Here is a 21,496-nt window from a genome sequence, read left to right on the forward strand (position 1 = left end):
ACTACTGGGCTTTCAAAATTCCTGAAAGTTACTTATCCCTTTGGTCACCTACTGTGGTTGCATTTTTTTTTCCTATGCAGTCATATATTAAACTGAGACATTTGTTCTTTAGCTGATAGAGGGACACCTTCAAGATGCTATACTTAAAAGCTACATGAATCTACTAGATCAGCATTTTGCTTAATTTTTCAAATTTGAGAATATACAGTCAACTCTATCTCAGAGGTCATTTTTTGTTTTAGGAATAAAGACTCTAGGTTTCAGAAGGAACTTCGAAAATTATCTAAACCAGTATTAATTATCCTTTGAGTTACAGACCAGAAACCAGAAAGGTGAAATGTCTTGTCCAATGTCATACAGTAAATCAGCAGCAGAACTAAGACCCAGTTTATAGTATCACCCCTCTCCTATATAATCCATTGTTTTCAACTAAAGAAGGAGCATGTGAAATGCAAATTTGTTATTCAGAAGTACAGACAGATATGGTGTTTCAAGCCACAACTGAAAGTACTGGCTAAGATAAGGGCTTTTAGAATATCTCCAAATTACAATTTTATCTTTGTTATCCCTATCTCTCACCAGCACAAGTTCCTGAAATGTAATCATTTTCAAGTGTAATCTTTCAGGTTTCTCCACAAATCAGCAATAACTCCTCATTTCACCATTTTTGAGGTTTTTAGCTAACTCATGTTTTGATGTCTTCTTGTCCTTTCCTAATAAGATCCAACTAGTCACTAAGCCTGAATGTATCTGCCCTTTCATTTCCATTAGACTGACAAAACATGCTTGATATTTGTCTGCAGGTAGCCCACAACTCACAATAATCATGTTGAAAAGGCTTTGTAAGTAGTCAGGTTAGAACCTGGACAATAATAATAAGTGGAAGAGGTGCTCAGGTGCCCAGTGTTTTAACAGATACTTTAGCGAATCTACTATCAACTATGTCGGAAAATCAAGAAGACTTGTAATACAGCTTGAGTTTTGAGTTTTAAAGTAAAGGTCACAGGCATCAGAAAAAGAGCCATTTCTATACAGAATACTGAAATTATTCCACTGCAGCAACCTTCTTCCTTATCCCTGCCCCATTCTGGGTTGCCAAAGGCCTATGTTCAACTACACCCTCCACACTAGCGCCCACTCAGTTTTTCCCCGAGTTGTGCTATCCACCAAATGACAACCTCTATTCTCTAACTCAGCTGCTCTCAGCTAGGTGGTAAGAAGAAAACATAGATATGTAACTAACTCAAATTATTCTGTGAATGACCAAAAGTCTCCTAATCCCCTGAGAGCCATTTGCATTCACAAAGTAGCCAATTTGTTTGAAAAACTGAGAACTACCTTACTATCTGACAGCAAAGGGTCAGTTACTCATATATTGGCACATCATGAAACATTACCACATAAGCATTTTAAATGATGTATTCACACAAGGTTGAAGTATGTAAGTAAATGTCTGGATATATTAAATTCTAAAAAACAAGCTATAAAACAATAGAATCTTAATTTTTAAAGTATGTATTTTTTTTCTAAGAGACTGGTGAGAAAATACAACCAAATGTTTTAGTTTTTGCCTCTGGGATAGTGAGATCTTTATTTTCATTCTATACTTACTAACCTACACGAATATCTAAGTGGTATAATTTTAAACACATAGTGAAATGACATGAAAACTTCATTCAGGCTTGTTGGAGCAGGACAGATGAAGCTATTATAGGTCAGTCCTCCGTAAGAATCTGTCTGCCTACAGTTTGCTCTTGAACTTAGCCAAAAGCCTGAGAAGCGATCCTCTACTTTAACGTGTTGTAGAACATATTTGAGACAGTAAAAGACTAGGAACCAAGATTCCTGGACTAAGAATCTTGAGAAATTCACTTGATCTCATCCTAACATGAGCATTAGATCTGAGGGCCTCTAGGTTAAATTCAGCTGTATAATCTACAATTCTGACACAGAGTTCCTGAAGGAGATTTTCTTGAGGGACCATTCCTTGGGGGCTCTCATTCAAAGTACTTACACTAGCCCTCCCAGATTCAAATACACGACCCCCACCCCATTCCCAACAACCACACAGAGAGCCACCATCACCTTCAGAAGAGTGCTCTAGAAACTCTGGAAAGGATGTGTGTTCTTAGAAACGTTTGGAAAGTAGAAGAAATTTACCACAGCCCTGTCATCATATATAACCTTTTGCACATTCCCCTCTAGCCTAAGGCAGGCAATGCATTATATCACTTACCTATTCAAAATTCTGAAATGGCTTCTCGCTAAACATTCAGTAACATTCAAATGTCTTGCTTAACCAGGCATGTATACATTCAGGTCTCCATAATGAGGTCTCAATGTATTTGATTCATTCAAACCAACACTTATAGGCAGTACTAACTAGGTCCCCTGCTAGGCACTATTGCTCTGCAGAACTCTGTGTACTTACTACGTTGCTAAATAATGTGAAGCTAAAGTCAGCTTCCCTCCTAGCAGGGTTAATGGCTTTCTTTTTAAATATCTTGCTCAAGAATATGTTACGTCATTTTCTTTAATCCTATAGCAAGTACTATATACTCCTTACTTTTATAAAGGTGTTATATGTTCACAACTCAAGACCCCAAGTTAATGACCAGCCATCTGTTTTGAATGTGGCACCTCCAAGTCTCACTTTCTGTGTATGAATGTTGCTAGTGGGCATGTATTGCAATAATGATGGCTGCAACAATAAAGCAGTAGCTAACATCTGCTGACTGCTTGCTATATGTAAGGAACTGTGTTTAACATTTTACACCAATTATTTAAAATTTCCAAGCATCCTTATGGAGAACTTACTTGCATAGAAAGACTCTGGAGGAGAAAGAATACTATATTTGTGTGCTCAGGCAAAGTGGGAACACCTGATCCTGTCAGCTCAGATTAAGTTGTGAAAATCAGACATGTGTTGTAGGGTCTAACAACATGGCCTGAGGAGCTCTAGACTAGAATCACACCCCAAGCCTCGCTCCCAAAGGTTTCCTGTCACAAATGAGCAAAGGGTCACTGGGGTAAGTCTTCACAAGGTAATCAATGGCTAATACAATTTATAAAGGGACCTTTCAAATTCAGCTAAGGTCCAAACTGCCATCACCAGTGCAGCCTAGACAACCAAGCACTATGTGTTTGCCTGCTTCCCAGATCACTGCTAGGAAGGTGACTGGGCGTGAAATGTTACCACGTGTGGGGATGGGGCGGGGGGAGGGCTCCTTGATGCCACCATAAGAACGGTGCATCTTCCCGAGCATCAAAGATTTTTATGTGTGGGAGGGGGCAGGATGTTGTTTTATTATTAAAAGAAACACAGACCCATCATGGAACAGAATGTAAACCTTGCATGGATTTGCAAGATAAAAAGACTTCAAAGCAACGTCAGGATCACATGACGAGTCTCAGGGGTCCCCATTTCACCACCTCTACAGGCAGAACTACTTGGACAGAAAAGTTTGAGAGGCACTTGTGGAGACAGACACGGTGCTCTGCCTCTATTGGTTTTCCGCAACCTCGCTCAACTAAGGCGTCTAAGAACAAGGTTCATTGGTTTTTTATGCTGCTTTGAAATCTCTCACAATTTTCTGCCCGAGTCCTTAACAGGTAGGTAACAACCAACGGAGCGCTTCGAAACGAGCCTCAGGCTGAATGTGAGACAACACAGACAGTAGCAAGAGACCCAGACAGGCCCTACAGCCAACACACTTCCCACTTTGAGCGGGCTCACTGTACGGTCCAGGATGCGCTACACGGCACCTCGTGTGACCGCTGGCGACACTCTGGCACCATCAACCTTAGTCTACTTCATCTACTCCCCGTTACTTTTCCCCTCTTCCTTCTTCCACAAACAGCCTGCTTCTTTTCCCCTCCCCTAAATTCTCGCTTTCCTCCCCTCAACCCCTTGGCCACCACTGGTTAAGTGGAATTTCTAAAGCACTTGAGCCTAAAGTAACTACTGAAGCCCCAATCTAAGAAAAAGTGTACCTGAAAATCTGGAGGCAGCTAGGCTGAATATCATCTTTAATCTGACTGGACTAAGACAGCAACTTTGAAAAGTTAATTTTTTTTCTCATGGAAACCTGGAAAAAGACACTAAACAATTTTAAATCCATCCCCTTAACAATGCAGCTTGAACGACTTCAAAATGCGTTTATATTAAGCAGGGATTCATTAATTAATGTGAAATTGACATCGTAACCACCTGTCCTTGATTTTAATGGATAACTCTGAACTACAACAGAGTTTTGTATTTAGATAAGATACAAAGAACCTCCCAACGGCTAAGAAAATGTAAATGTTAGAACAACTGGAAGCAGAGAGTTATAAAATTTCTCCTTTAGGGTTTTAAAATAGAATCTCACTTTCTTTTAATAATCAGAATAAAATATTTTGATTGTCTTTTTAACATTCTTTATAGATCGATAATTCTTAGATTAAAATTTTGAAGGTACACTCTGAAATCTCATTGCCAAAAAGAAGACTGAGGTTGTGCAATTGTCAAAACTAATATTCTAAGACTGATTATTTGTAAAGTCTATACAAAATTTCAAGCATTAAACAAGAGTGTCAATTCATATATAAAGCTACATGATAGCTACTACAAACACAAGGTGAATAGGTATGTATATCTAAAGTCAAACACAGAGAATATAAAGAAATATCAAACAAATCTGTGAGGCTTCTTTTAAAAGTTCTTATACTCTTACACTCTTTTAAAGTATAATGTAGTAACGCTGAGAAATTCCTTTAAACTCCCACCTTGAATTTTTTAATTCTCGGGGGGGAAAAAAAGCAGAAAACAAAAAATTTAAAGGATAAATTCTACCACTGCTTTGTCAATTTTCAAAATATCTTCCCTAAAAAACCCAGTGTGTTGAGTTTCCACACGGACCCCTCCCCCGACACTACAGCCTGTATTTGCAGTTTCCAGGGTGGTTGAGCAGTCTCCCTAGTCTCCATAAGTATGGCAGGGCTACAGGCATTAAGCAAAGTGATGGGGTGCGGGGGGCGGGGGGGCGATGGTGGAGGAAGTAAACTATTTCCTATAGAAACAAACAAATTCTCAGGTTATTCCCATGAAAACTCAAACAGTGATATCAAAGGATGCTGGATTTTTGTCTTCCAGTCAAAGAAATGTACCGATGGGGCTCTAGCTCTGTTACTGTTTGAGCCCAGCTGGGTATTTCAGCTTCTCTGAAAATGAGGACAGCCAGACTTCTAACATTCTTTCTACCTGTAATTTTATGATCCTGAAAGTGTTTTCAAAAGCACTCATGAGCCTTTCTCATAACTTCTCTCTCCATTAACCTAAGACGGCAGAAGAGTGGGATTATGCTAAAATGAGCCAGCATTCCACAGTCTTTCTTCTCCTTTCTCTCCACAGTGACTCTTCCCTTCCCCTGAGACCTGATGGTGAGCAAAATGAATCAGTGTCACTAAATCTAACCGCTATTATCATTTAACGTAATGGAGATACAAACTCAGCTCCAGATTACATTTCAACTCATCCAAATTTTTTGGAGGACAGCAAATATCTAAGAACTCTTCAGTAAAATTCTAGAACTCCCATTTTAGCCCTATCAATACTCATATCCTAACAATATAAAATCTAACTGATTCACACTAATGATTCAAACCAAACTTCACAAGTGAAATAAGTTTAAATAAAACAATAAAGATATCACAACATAAAAATTGTGTACCTCTGTTTCACTCATGTTTAACTCACAGAACACTTCAACAAGCTAGGATATTTTTCAGAAAAATAATGCTGCTTTAGTAACCCATATTGTCAAAAGGCTTGCTAAAACACAGAATAAGAGTTTTATAGTTCTCATGATAGTCAGTTAATTGTCTCCTTCTTACAATCAAAAATAATAATGTTAACCTGCCCCCAAAACTGTGTTATAAGCAGCCTCACTCCAGAAAAGTAAGGAAAGCAGAAACCCTGGACTCGGGAGACAAAAAAAATATCTCTACGTGTATAAGAAGAGAAGGGAAAGACGCAAAGAACACACTCTTAGACTATGTGAAGTCTGAGGCACTGGAGAGGCCAGGTGATCCCAACATTACTGAAATCACAACACGTACTGTCTACTGACCGAGGCCCTGCCTTTTAGGGCTATACAATTGAAGCCACGTGGATCTGTCAAAGACATGACTCAAAAGTAACTGTAGCTAATACTAAGCGAGAAATTGTACAGAAAATTTTAAAAGCTAGAAAATGTGTCTCAAACCCAAGCTTTAAAAATGAACACCAACCTTCCTATAAAGCTTTATGAAGAAGGAACTACCTTGCATTTAAACTGAATTCCCAGAGTTAGAATTTACGTTTCTTTAAGAGACACTACTGCTATGGTGCTTGATAAAGAAGGGAATCTGATATTCCACATTTAGGTTTTGATGCATTTGTTAAGGCACATTTTCAGACTGGTGACGTCACTTGATTCTGTTCCCTGGTTTTTCCACTAAGGGAGACCCACACATGTCATCGCATCCTTCTCCTTACCTCTACTGATAACAACAAATAGCTACTCACCCACATTCCAAAAATACTAAGAGACAATTCCTTGACCTCCCTCTGGCAGTATATTCTGTTGCTGCTCTCTTCCATTCAGGATATGATAGGAAATACAGTATGTTCACATATAGAGAAATTCTATTTAAATTTAGAGTATTTAAATATCTCTGCCAAACTCTTTCCCTTAACTACACTTCTTCTTAATAAATAGAATCTTAGACGCTTCATTTCTCTTCACTCTCGAAGTTACAGTAATTCTGGAACTGTTACTAAGAGGTCATATAAAACTCAATTAAAAAGCAACTATTGTTGCAAATAAATAGTCAAACCAATATTTAGATGCTAAAAGAATTAGTCACATAAATGATGGAGCACTTGATCCAAATATCAAAATGATGGAACAATTTTAAAAGTATACACCTATAGAATACATTAAAATGATAATCAATAGTAAGTACACTTTGAGGGGAGGTGGGGGGGAGGGTAAATGCAGTTCTCTAATGTCACAGGATTTTCTTCCCAAAACAATTCTTTAAATTTTGAAGTTAATTATATGACTCAAGGATTCCAAGTCTCTCTTTTGGGGGAAAAAAAAAAAGTAAGAAAAATATATAAGCTTTTAGAATAAAAGAGAGATCTTTGGTGAATAGGACAATATAAAAATTAAGCCACATTCTTACGAACCTTAAAATTAAGCACCACATACACTTTTACAGTATCAAAAAAAAACCTATGGTGTTTAAGTTTCCCATAAATTCTGTTAAGTGTTCAGTAAAATTTAAAACGAATAGTTTGTTAACTTTCTTCCAAAAGAGTCAGACTTCATTAATGGCCTTGGAAATTTTTATTTTAATGTGATCTATCATTAGTGATATATGTGAACCAAGGAAAAGAATATCTTTCTTCTGCAATGAGCATTCCATGTCAGCTAGAGCATGGAAATATTAGTCCTGTGTTTCTACAGACAGTCTTTCCCTGCAGCATCTGTTGCTAATTGAAAGGAACTAGAATTACAAAATTCTAGTCAATTTCTCTCACCAGCTCTTGCTGTGTATAAAGATTTTCTATGCAGGGGCTGAGCATTAGTCTTCCACTACAGATAATGACTAAAGAGCTAAGAGAAACACGGAAGAAAACATTTCTTTTCTCTTTATATATCCAACAATACATGGAACTAAACTGTGAGAAGAGGGACAGCTAAGCATATCCTTTGTTAGCTTGGTAAATTATAATTCTGTAAACATAACTATTCACCTATAAAGTCCATTAGTGTCCTAGTTAACCAACTGTGTATGTCTACTGTTTGGGCTGTCTCTTCACACAAATCTTCAGAAGTAACTGTCAATATCAAACCAAATCTGTCTTGTTTCTAGCTCCGAGGCACAGCACCTGGCACGTGGGCAGCACATTAATAGATGTGTGTTGAACCACTATCTCCACCTCATGTTTTGTAGCACGATGCATTAAAACATCTGCAAAGGCTGCCCTGCATGCATTTTCTTTAAGTCTCATTGAGCACAGAGATCTACAGCAAGTCTTTCTGCATCTTTCATGCAGTAGGCCAGAAAGTTTTAAACGTTATCAAAAGCATCACTCTGGCTGCTAGATGAAACCCAGATTAGAACAAGGTAGAAATGGAGGTCAGTGAGCTAAGCATGAGGACTGCAATAGTCCAGGGAAGAGATGATGGTGGCTTGAAGAGGTGTGGTCAAATGGGCACCCTCCAGGGCTCCCCTCTGCAGAGTGTGACTACAGTCTGTCCTGGCATGGACAGCATGTGGTAAGGAAAAGGGACTGGAAAGCTCTGGGAGTAGGAAGGAGGGAGAGCTGGGAAGTAAACTGAGCTTTCCTCTGCCTGCGTTCAATGGAAGGAATCCAGACACAATTACATGCAATGTGCTGCTAACGGGTCAGCTGGAGATAACCCCTAACTAGAGCCTGGAATCTGCATTTCCTAGCCCATCCTTTCAAATGGGCATTTTGCTCCTTTGTTATTTAATAAAGTTTTATCTGTATTTCAGAAAATGTAAGCTGCCCAGTTATCTGGCTCCATATGCCATAAAGTCCTTCAACACTGTATTCAACTGATTAGTCAAATACCTTACTGTCAAGTAGAGCGTATGAACCGCTTACAAGTTGCTGCTGTTGCGTCACTTGGACTTATTAGAGTGTCACCAGACAAGACCAATGACAGGGGCTGGCACTTTCCAGAGGGGAGAGTTTGCAGCGCCCGGGCTCTATGCTTCTCCTCATGCCCCAGGTGACGGGAGGGAGGCGGGGCTCCTGCCCTCTCTTGGCTCATCCCAGTCTCTAGCCTTGCTTCCTGCCACCACCAGACTAATTCGGGTGGTTTCCAGGTAATGTCATGATATGAAACCCTGGGCCCTGGGTTGTATTGTGGAGACTTGAACATAAGTAACACAGCACACTAAGACAATTCAGGGGAGGGCTGACAGACTTCTGCCTCTCTCACTACCCATATTTTAATTCCTTGTTGTCGTGGCGACCTGGCAACCACGTTCTGAGCTTTTACACAGTTATCTGCACAACTTGGGTCAGGACTCCTTGATTTAACTAGATGCAGCATTCCAGAGCCAAAAATTACTGGTTCAAGGAGTTTATAGGTACCGTTACTATATCATTTTCTTGTGAGATAAAATAAGAAACAGGTAACTACCAGATGACTTCTGGCTGACTGACTGTAATTCTGAGCTCTGTACAGTCCTGCTTACTTAACTCTCACCCTGCATTTCTGGTAGGAAAAAAACCAATAGCATGCTCCACTTTCCATTGATCATATCACAACAACTCCACTCTGAATAGCCATCGGGTGTCACAATGTTACCCAACCAAAGCCATTACAGTTGATTGATGAGAAAAAGGCTAACTGGGAACTGTGACTGTGACAGGCACGGTTCTCCCTCTCGCTGCTGCCCTGTTGCTGTGTCAGGCAGAGCTACATGCACTGCTACGAAGGGAGTTTCAGGAATTCTATTTGCTTTATCATCAATTTTTTAAAACCTTAGGATTTTTAAACATGTATTGGAAGGAAGTATTTATGAATAACTGTTTAGAAGGCATCAGACCTGGTTACTTCCTGGCGATTCAAACTGACAAGACTTTACATGCTATAAAAATTGAGGATTTGGTCAAAGCAGCTTGGCAAGAGTTCTGGTATGTAATGCTGAACTCAGCTTTCATCTTCGTGTTAAGTATCAGGAGTAAAAGACAGCTCCCTGTCTTCTTCAGAATAATATGGTGGTAAGGTCAATTAACTGAACAATTGCCAGAAACACATCTGGTCTTAAAATTAAGAAGCATTACAATGCAGCTATTACTTAAGACCATTTAAGAATCTAATCTCATGTTCCTCTTCTAAAAAAGAAATTTGTCTAAGATCATAAAGAGAAAGATTAGGAGGAAATAAGAGATGAAAATTAACTTTCTTTTAATAATTTGAAGCTTGAAGTAAACCCCTTATTTCCCAATATCAGGTAGTACTAGGAAATGGACAGCGACTTTGTTTTTACACAGAAGAGGTGAAATACAGTATCAATTCGTTTACCCTTATCAATTTTCTAGTTCTAATAGCCAAAGAATTTCTTCTCTTAAGAGAGACTAATAAATTATTTACTCAAGTGCCAAATAACAAGAACTAAACACTCTATTACTCTGTCTCATTTTTACCACTAGATCCAAATCACATTCTGATCTGATAAGAAGTATGGTTTCAAAATGGGTCTATTTCAACACAGAGTGACCTTAACGCAGAGGTGAAGGAGACTGGCCCATGATTAAGGGATTCATGAAGGCTTCAGGATATACCCTGCCTAGGGATTGATCCCAAGGTTCCAGACCCTCAAACATACATAAGTGAAAGTGAATGTCGCTCAGTCGTTTCTGACTCTTTGTGACCCCATGGACTAAGTCCATGGAATTCTCCAGGCCAGAGTACTGGAGTATGTAGCCGTTCCTTTCTCCAAGGGATCTTCCCAATCCAGGGACTGAACCCAGTTCTCCTGCATTGCAAGCAGATTCTTTACCTGCTGAGCCACAAGGGAGGCCCAAGAATACTGGAGTGGGTAGCCTATCCATTTCCCAGCAGATATTCCCAACCCAGGAATCAAACCAGGGTCTCCTGCATTGCAGGCAGGTTCTTTAGCAACTGAGCTATCCACGAAGCCCAACAAACATAAAGTAACCCTTTAATCTTCCTTCCATCAGAAAGCTCTTGCCCTCCTGAACACGGTTAAGACTTAAGCTGAATTGAACCTTTTTTTGCCTAACCTAACATACTCAGGGCACAAGCTTCATCAGTACACAGGGGTACTGGTGGGGGTGTAGTGCACTGACGGAGGGAATTTTCCTCATGTAAAATTTCCACTATTCTATGGCAAACTTGAAAAGATACTGCTTCTCTCAAAGAAGATATAGATTTAGTTTTATAACATTAGGAACTAAAGGCAAAAGATTAAAAGTACTTGCTAATCATTCGAGAAAAACATTAAGACATTTACTATGTACAAGAGAGCTACTGTTGAAGTTTTGCTTAAGGGTAAATCAAACAAAAGAGCTTCTGTTTGAAACATTAATGTTTAAATATTAACCACAGATATTTCACTCTTTTAAAATTACTTCTATGATTCCCTCTTGCCTTTTTCTTCCTTTTCCTATGGGGTGGAAGACTAGACCAGAAATACAGCCATACTTCCTGGTTATAACATTATTATTTCAAAATATACATCTATATTCGTCTGCTTTCTCTATCAACTTCACATGCTTAAAATGAGATTCCTCACTCATGGTGAAGTTACCTAGGACCAGAAATTCTGAGATCTAAATGATCCTTCTTTTAGACAACTTTGTTAAAAATCCTGGCAGTTAAATTTCACAGTATTCAAGAGCTGTCTTGGCTTTTTTCCTCCAAATGAAAATATTTTCCATAAACTCCTCATTTCCATATTGCATATCATTTATGTACAAATGATATATGAGTACAAACAGAATACTTAGAAAGTCCTCCAAGTGAAATAATTTTTTAACTTACTGATGTTAGACAAGAAATCAGTATTTATTCCTCAGGGGAAAAGTTCTTGCCTTAATAAGATGGACTCCAGTTTTGACTAAACTTTGTATAAGAAGGCTATTAGATCATCTGACATCTGGCATCTCCTCAATATTCAATAAATCTACTTCAGGTAGATATATGATAAAGCAAATGTTAATATTATAGGATGTTAACTGCAGAATCTAGGTGACAGATAAATATGGGTGTACAATTCTTCCAATTTTTCTGTATGTTTGAAATTTTTTCAAAATAAAATGTTAAGAAAAAAGTTCAAAAATCTATTTTACTACTGAAATATTAAGGCCTAAAAAGTTTTAAATAATTTGTCTAATGTCATGCAATGAGTTAATGGCTGATTTCAGAATATTGAGTTTTGATAATTCTCAATTCCATCATAATATTCTAAATCTTAAACCTATGACACCCTCATGGTATTTTTAAACCATCCATGTTCTGAGTCTTAGATCTAATTATCAAATACATAACTGTCACACAGAACACCATGCTTAAAAGGCAACTAATCGTGTGTAAAGCATGCTTGTGGAGAAAGGCAGGAGAGACTATGCCCCAAAAACATATTCATGGATTATTTGACAAAATCAGGCAAGAAGAGCAAAGAGTGGTAGTAAATAAATGTCATGCTTTAAAAGTGAATTTTGCAGATAGTTTTCAGCATGGTTTTTCTGTTTCACTTTTCACCGTCAGCTGTGAGCTGTTTCCAAGTGTGAAATCGCCTAAGAGAGGAAGCAAAGCTGTCATTTGACATCTGGGAGCGTGGAGATTGGGCTGCGGTAAAAAGCACTTCAGACTTCTTCAATTTACACACACATTCACCTATAAATTCTCAAGTGTGAAAAGTATTCAATGAAAAATATCAATGTAAATCTCAAGCATTTATAAAGGCTCATAATAGGCTGGAAAATAAAGGTGAAGGACACACTGACAGGATACCATATCAACTTGTTAACACTAGAATGGGAAACTTAAGTGATTATGTTACCATAAAAACTAACATATAAACAAATTTTACTCACTTGTCTTAATTGCATATTAAACTTTCAAATCTAGTCTTTTGTGTTTTTATGTGCTTAATATTCTAAGGACTATTTTCTAGCTGCTTTTTTATGATAAAAGACGAGACCACTAAGAAAAAAATACTAGTAAAAGAAAAAAATATTTGACATTTTATTTTTCCTCTATATTTAAAATACTGTAACAAAAATTTTATTCTATATTATGATAAGCTAATAGCTCCAATGATAAAGCACATAAAATCTTTTACATAAATCTGTGTTTGTAGGTGTGTATATACAAACAAATAAAATCAGAGTAACTATAAGGAAGCCCTCTGGAGAAGAATAACCAATTAACTCCATTTTTTCTATAATACTCCAGATTATTCTAAAATCTCTCCTAACAAAAAACAGGAGACTGATGTATAGCAGAAACCAACACAATATTATAAAGCAATCATCCTTCAATTTAAAATAAATAAGTTTAAAAAAATAGAAGAATCTGTCTAGACATCTCTTAATAAATATCTAAAACTCTTCTCAGATGGGAACTAGATAGTGTTATATTTATATTGTCATGCTATAAAATCTATTCCCACTTTGGAGACTATTTCTTCACTCTTTCTTTTCCTGAACTCTGTTCTGTGTCTCTATGGTATGAAAGGAACCCATTTGCCACGAATGATGTTTATTTAAAATAAAACCTTTCTAGTGAATCATCCTAGATAATCTAAGGATACAAAGTGAATATAAAAGGAATGGCTTCTACTTTGAAAACAGGGCTGGGTTTGATCAGTGAATTCGTATTCTCAAGACCCTCTTGATGGGCCTGCAGCTGCAGCCATTTATTTGCTGGCTTTTTCACAGATGTAGACAGAGAAAGCTCCATGGTTTTTGTCTTTTTGTTGTTGGATTTATTTTCTTTAATATAAAAATGTGACAACTTTTTTTTTAAGGTTTTGTTTCACTGTAGAAACTTGTGCACACCGGACATCCTTGGTAGTATATACATCGTTGAAATAACTATGACTTTTTAAAATCTAAGATCTCAAAGTTGGCAGAAACTATACTTAAATAACAGAAGGTGATCATTTGCATTTCAAAATTTATCTATCTTGCTTTTCCCCTCAATTAGACCAAAACATGTTGATTCACAGGTTTCTCTGTGTGTGTTTTCTTTTTTAAACTTATTTATAGAGCAGAATAATGGCCCCCCTGCTAGTTTGGCATTTGCTCAAGTTTCTGTCGAATCTGTTACTGGAAAATTTTCTCAAAATATAAAGGCACATCATCCACAAGATAAAAAGATACACTGCTGATATTACAGAGTACAGGGCAGGTGGGCAATGTTTTTAGGACAAATGTGTGATAAGGATTCCCAGGAGAGAGGAGTGGCGAGGGAGAGGCTGCACGCTGTTTACACAGAAGTGAGTCGTTCTCATCACAATCTTCCGACAACTTTACTTTCTAACCAAACATCAGCTGCTTAACATGCTTCAGAGTTACTTGGGCAATAATTCTAAGGTCAGAGCTGGGAAACAGGAGGGAAGCGGGGACATGGGAGACGTACTTCAACCCTTAGCACTACAAGGGGCAGATCAAAAGATAACTTGGTACTCTATGTCCCCGTGTAGTCACTGATTTGTGATTTTAACCACTGAAACATCAGCTTCTTATCACTGCTTCCACCCCTCTGAGAAGAGGAGCAAAGTCTACTTGTATTTTTATCAGCAGCACTGCTATTCAGTTTTGAAAGAAACAGTAAATCACAAATTTTTGCTCCTTACAAATGCAACTCCCCTTCATTATAAGCAATGGGCAGGAGTCTAGGTTTCAAATCATCTAAACTAGAACACCAGCGTTACTTTTCAATTAAGGCCATTACTGATCTGAGTTTTATCCTATTGGTAAATTAATAGGTCCAAGGAATGAAGAGACTTCTCACATTGTTCAATATATGCCATAATACAAAACACTTTTGTAACTCATACAGCTTTAAAGTGCAATTCTTTTATACAAATAATTAAAACAAAGCCCTTCTTCAGATGACAGCTTTTTTCAAATGTTAGAGGACAACCTAGACCATGACAGCAAAAATCCATTAATGGTAGACTGCCACCTGCTGGTAAACTTTGGGAACTGTGCTTTCTGGGAAAAGGCTTAAAAATTACAACTTGGAAACTGATCTGTGTTAAATTCAGTACACAAAACTGTATTCAACTGAGCACAGAGCCAAAAGTATGTACCTGCTGATGAACGTCACAGGGTTTTGTTCCACATGTATTAGAATTCTCAGGGGGTCAACATACTATGGATGTTAAACATGTCTGTAGTTTGAAGAAAAATAATCTGCTAGAAAGCCAAAGTACAACCCTACGGATAGTTTTCAACAAGAAAGTGAGAAGAAAAATAGGAAATAAAGAGTCAGTTATAAACATTAAACTACTTCACAAACATCTGGTTTTGATGCGAGGTTTATACTACACTTATACTTAAGGATTTAACAGGTTTTACATTAAAAAAAAAAAAAACCTCCCAGATTTAATGTTGACCCTAAACCCTTGAATCTGAGCAAACTCTAGGAGATAGTGAAGGACAGAGAGGCCTGACATACTGCAGTCCATGGGGTCACAAAGAGTCAGACACTGCTTAGCTACTGAACAACAATAAAACCTTGAAATTCATTATATTAACATACATATTTATATACACTGGTACCTAAAATATTATTTATCATCAAATTAGAAAGGGGGAAAGTCTGTCAAAAAATAAACCAGATAACCATAATAAAGTGATTTCACTATGAAATTTTTTTTGTTATCCCATTAACTAAATCATACTAATAAGATCAACAGCCAGCATAATATTATCTATTTGTGAGAAACAAAAAAATGTAGGCATGTTCTATGCTCTATTGCCCCTGGGAAGAAACAAAATCAAACAATCCTAATTTGGGGGACGAAAGAGGAAAGAAAAGAGTATAACAGTAAGAAGAAAATCTAAATCATTGTTTTCAGGAAATAGTTTGAGGATATCTGCTTGGCATATTGAAAAACTTTTCTATTCCCCAATAAAGAAATAATTCTTAACAATGAAAATTATAACTAAAAACCATATAGCTCTTTCAATCCTAATTATAATCATTTCCCATTATGCAGGGAAACAATGTTAGCATAAACAAAACGCTGGTTTGCTAGTAAGCGTTAAATACTGTATTAATCAACAACTAAGCTGATCATGTCAATACAATCCAGAGTGGTGACGAGTAAAGCAACTTTGGCCATCTAAAGGGGCTGAAAGTGAAAGTCGCTCAGTTGTGTTTGACTCTTTGCAACCCCATGGACTATACAGTCCTTGGAATTCTCCAGGCCAGAAAACTGGAGTGGGGAGCCTTTGCCTTCTCCAGGGGATCTTCCCAACCTAGGAATCGAACCCAGGTCTCCCTCACTGCAGGCGGATTCTTTACCAGCTGAGCCACAAAAGAAACCCAAGAATACTGGAGAGGGTAGCCTATCCCCTCTCCAGCAGATCTTCCCAACCCAGGAATCGAACCTGGGTCTCCTGCACTTCAGGCGGATTCTTTACCAACTGTGCTATGAGGCAAGCCCATACTAGGCAAAAGGTGAACAAACTTTGGATTCAAACACAGCCCCATCTGCACTGATGACAGAGAAAGTAACTCAAACCCAATTCATATGCTTAAGAGACCTGTAATTATCAGCAAAGGACCTAACAACCACAGAGAGTCTCTAATAAATCTCTAATTTTAGAAAACAAAGATAATACAGTAAATATCACAAAGATAATACAGTAGATAATACAAAGATAATACAGTAAATATCTGACCCAACATTTGGGTCAGATATTTGGTTATTTCAAAACAAGAAGAATACGCTTCCTAAAATTTCTCAAATATGGAAAGAATTATTTAAAATCTGTTCTAAAATGTCAGGATGGCTCATTACTGAAGTCACAACATTGTATTTTTTTTTTATTATTTCAAATTTTATCCATTTATAGCCTTAGGAATTTTATTGTTTTAGTCATCTACCTCTCACATCATAAAAATGATCCATTTGAAGAGGTTCAGGAGGACTTCCCTGGTGGTCCAGTGGTTAATAATCTGGCTTGCAACACAGGGGACAGAGGTTCAATCCCTGGTAGGGGAACTAAGATTCCATTGGCCATGGGAAAAACTAAGCCTGCCCGCAGCAACTAAGACCCAATACAATCAAACAAATAATTTTCTTTTCAAAGAGATTCAGGATACTTAAAGGTCTTTTTAAACACTAAGAAGTTAAGACATTTCTACAAATTCATTGCCAGTTCTAAGAGAAGTATAAACCCATTTAACAGCATACACTAATAAATATACATATACACATATGCTATGGACCATATAATGATTTTATCCCCCAAATAATCTTTTTTACAGGGTTAAAGAGATAACCAGATCCAATATTTTATCAATGGCTAGTGAAAATATAACTTTGATAAAGAAATGAGAGCTGCTGAACTACTTTTGCAAGTGAGACATTTAGGAGATGGCTCTAACCTGGGGCACAGTACATTCTCTCTATGGCATCGCTGTCACAGGAATCTTCAACCTCACTCCACCTGCTAAAATACGTTAGCTGAATGTGTCCTAAAAACAAAACGACAGGAGAAATCAAAACATTTTTCTCTTCCATTTTCTGCAGAAGTGAACTGTAATTACTCCTTTTGTAGCTAAAAACAGTATCATTAAGAATAATGGCATCATTAAGTACTAGAAGCTATTACTGGGGGTGAATTTGCTGCACTGATAATGAAGCTCTAGACAGGAAATGAAGATACTAATTACAAGATAAAACGCCTACTCAGTTAATTGGAAGCAACAGCGAATAAAAAGAAATGCATTTGCAAAAGTTCCTGACCTCTATCATTCAATAAGATGTTGTTTGGGTTCAAATCGCGGCACACAATCCCCTCTCTATGTAAAGCATCAAGGGCTACCACCATTTCAGCTGCCCATCTTTGAATGTAGCCCTCTGGGATGTAAAACCTGGAGTTTAGTGCTAATTTTTTATCAAGGTCCTCAAAAATCTGATGTATTTCCTTGTCTCCTTGTGCTAGCCCACTCGCTTGCTTAGGCTCCAAGTCTCTCTGAAATATAGCGGGTTCCTCTTTAGCCAAATCATCAGTTTGATCTGTAAACAGCAAGACTTCTTCAGTTTTTAAAGTGTCTGTATTTACGTTATATTCATTAGCACCTGAGAGTGGGTCAGAAATGTGGGCTAAGCTTTCTTCTGTGCTGTTTGCAGTTCCTGGTGACTCAACCACGCGAAGTCCTGGGAACTTAGACTCTGAACTGTGTAACAAAGACATGTCTCCCGTATTACTATGATCAACAGCTGGTAAAAATAACATCCCAAGATCCCCCTGTATGTAGTGTTTCTCTGTTATACTGTGGGCTTCAGGCCCACAGGGATCACTCAGTTCCTCTGTGCCTTTTTCTTCCTGGGCTTGGCACTGTTCAGTACTAAGCCTGAGGCATAAAACATCAGGGGTTTCCAACAGTTTACTTTCTAATATGCCTATATTAGTCTGTGTGAACTTGGTAGGTCCCATTGCCACGCCATCTTTCATTGGCTCCAGTTCACCAGGTAGATTTACAAGAAGATCAGGCCTTCCTTCATCAGCACCACTGACATCATCAAAAGCAGCATCTTTAAAAGAAATAACGGGGACTGAGTCATCTGAGCCCCTGCTAATAGTGTCCTGAGCTATACACTCTACCTTGCTTTCACTAGTACTAACACTCCCGGGAGTGCTTTCTCCGTCTGACAGAGTGAAGAACGGTTTCAAAGGTTCTGACTTTAGACTATACAATTTTTCTCCAAAATCAAGTCCTAGGAGTTCACTAGTGCTGTCCTTACTATCTATCCTAAAGAATTCCATGGGGATGTTTTTAGATCTACTGAGGGAATCTGATGTTCTTGGAGAACTAGCTGCTTCAAGGCCATCATCTCCAGGGAAGAACTTCAGCTGTCTGCTGGGGCTGTCGCTGTCAGTAGCAAGCTGTCCTGGGAAGTTTTCTATAGCTTTGGTATCAACATCATTCCTTTCAGTCTTCATGAAAGGTTCCTCACTCAAAGACCCTGGTTCAATTTTCTCTTGCCCGTACTCATTGCATAATGTTAAATAACTAGTAGTACACTCTTCTTCGGAACTTGAGCCAGAGTCTGGCCATTTTGGAGAGCTGTCTTGCCCACCATCATCTTGGTTGCTATCATCCTGAGAGCTTGGAGTAAGACTAGTCTTCAAAGGCAGGACTTGGAGCGAGGCTCCACCATCACTTCCTCTGGATTCAAAGCTGGTGCTGTCCTGGGGACTACAAGCCGGCTGTTGCAGATGAACTTTAGCAACTGGAGACTTTTTCACTTCTTTGATGTCAAAGCTTTCTTCAGGACTTCTGTTGAGAAACTTACTGATATATGACCAGAGTTTGCCACCTGTGAACAAACACAACCAAAAAAAAAAAAATTAAGAACCCCAAATTAATGGTTATATATTGAAGCCATTAGAAAAACAAAGAAGTATTCTAATAATCAAAAGCAAGTCAATGATACCCATTAACATCAAGTATGCTGTAAGAAGCATTTTAATTAAAATGCCTTCTTAAAGAACCGTCACGCATGGATTTGGGATTCATGACAACAAAGAGTTTAAATAGAATTTCTACAATGAAAAAAGAAACTAAATATTTTATTACTGGTGAGTACAGTTTCAAGCATATCGCCTAGTATCAATTATTTTATAAATATCAACCTATTTCTTCCTTTGAAGAGCTGGTTATAACAAAAACTAAATATGAAATTTCACAGCTATAATTCTACTTACAAATAATTAACTCTAGAAATATCTATGTTCTGCTTTGTTAATAATTTTTTCAAGCATGGCCACTGAAGCTCTCCTGACAAGAAAACAGTATTACAAAAAGAAAGAAAAAGTCTGATCTATAAATCTTAAAAACAGTAATTATGGGAACATACAAATAGCTGTGAAAAGAAGAGAAGCGAAAAGCAAAGGAGAAAAGGAAAGATATAAGCATCTGAATGCAGAGTTCCAAAGAATAGCAAGAAGAGATAAGAAAGCCTTCTTCAGCGATCAATGCAAAGAAATAGAGGAAAAGAACAGACTGGGAAAGACTAGAGATTTCTTCAAGAAAATTAGAGATACCAAGGGAACATTTCATGCAAAGATGGGCTCAATAAAGGACAGAAATGGTCTGGACCTAAGAGAAGCAGAAGATATTAAGAAGAGGTGGTAAGAATACACAGAAGAACTGTACAAAAAAGATCTTCATAACCCGGATAATCACGATGGTGTGATCACTCATTTAGAGCCAGACATCCTGGAATGTGAAGTCAAGTGGGCCTTAGAAAGCATCACTACGAGCAAAGCTAGTGGAGGTGATGGAATTCCAGTTGAGCTCTTTCAAATCCTGAAAGATGATGCTGTGAAAGTGCTGCACTCAATATGCCAACAAATTTGGAAAACTCAGCAGTGGCCACAGGACTGCAAAAGGTCAGTTTTCATTCCAATCCCTAAGAAAGGCAATGCCAAAGAATGCTCAAACTACCGCACAATTGCACTCATCTCACACGCTAGTAAAGTAATGCTCAAAATTCTCCAAGCCAGGCTTCAGCAATACATGAACAGTGAACTTCCTGATGTTCAAGCTGGTTTTAGAAAAGGCAGAGGAACCAGAGATCAAATTGCCAACATCCACTGGATCATGGAAAAAGCAAGAGAGTTCCAGAAAAACATCTACTTCTGCTTTATTGACTATGCCAAAGCCTTTCACTGTGTGGATCACAATAACCTGTGGAAAATTCTCCAAGAGATGGGAATGCCAGACCACCTGACCTGCCTCTTGAGAAATCTGTATGCAGGTTAGGAAGCAATAGTTAGAACTGGACATGGAACAACAGACTGGTTCCAAATAGGAAAAGGAGTGCTTCAAGGCTGTATATTGTCACCCTGCTTATTTAACTTATATACAGAGTACATCATAAGAAATGCTGGACTGGAAGAAACACAAGCTGGAATCAAGATTGCTGGGAGAAATATCAATAACCTCAGATATGCAGATGACACCACCCTTATGGCAGAAAGTGAAGAGGAACTAAAGAGCCTCCTGATGAAAGTGAAAGAGGAGAGTGAAAAGGTTGGCTTCAAGCTCAACATTCAGAAAATGAAGATCATGGCATCCGGTCCCATCATTTCATGGGAAATAGAGGGGGAAACAGTGGAAACAGTGTCAGACTTTATTTTGGGGGGCTCCAAAATCACTGCAGATGGTGACTGCAGCCATGAAATTAAAAGACGCTTGCTCCTTGGAAGAAAAGTTATTACCAACCTAGATAGCATATTCAAAAGCAGAGACATTACTTTGCTGACTAAGGTCCGTCTAGTCAAGGCTATGGTTTTTCCTGTGGTCATGTATGGATGTGAGAGTTGGACTGTGAAGAAGGCTGAGCACCAAAGAATTGATGCTTTTGAACTGTGGTGTTGGAGAAGTCTCTTGAGAGTCTCTTGGACTGCAAGGAGATCCAACCAGTCCATTCGGAAGGAGATCAACCCTGGGATTTCCTTGGAAGGAATGATGCTAAAGCTGAAGCTCCAGTACTTTGGCCACCTCATGCGAAGAGGTGACTCATTGGAAAAGACTCTGATGCTGGGAGGGATTGGGGGCAGGAGGAGAAGGGGACGACCGAGGATGAGATGGCTGGATGGCATCACCAACTCAATGGACGTGAGTCTGAGTGAACTCTGGGAGTTGGTGATGGACAGGGAGGCCTGGCGTGCTGCGATTCATGGGGTCGCAAAAAGTCGGATACG

General features: G+C 38.3%; 1 protein-coding gene across 4 annotated transcripts in view; it reads right to left on the reverse strand.

The window, feature by feature from the left end:
* RPS6KC1 (ribosomal protein S6 kinase C1) overlaps positions 1-21,496 on the reverse strand; it is a 212,635-nt gene that overhangs the window by 18,299 nt on the left and 172,840 nt on the right. For all 4 annotated transcript variants that reach the window (XM_013970381.2, XM_018060738.1, XM_013970383.2 and 1 more), the window contains 2 exons: positions 17,527-19,104; positions 17,166-17,255 (listed from right to left, as the gene is read on the reverse strand). In XM_013970381.2, coding sequence (XP_013825835.2) covers positions 17,166-17,255; positions 17,527-19,104 — 1,668 coding nt within the window. The remainder of the gene's footprint in view (positions 1-17,165; positions 17,256-17,526; positions 19,105-21,496) is intronic.

The sequence above is a fragment of the Capra hircus genome, chromosome 16 (assembly GCF_001704415.2).
Source record: "Capra hircus breed San Clemente chromosome 16, ASM170441v1, whole genome shotgun sequence".
In the NCBI taxonomy this organism is placed as follows: domain Eukaryota; kingdom Metazoa; phylum Chordata; class Mammalia; order Artiodactyla; family Bovidae; genus Capra; species Capra hircus.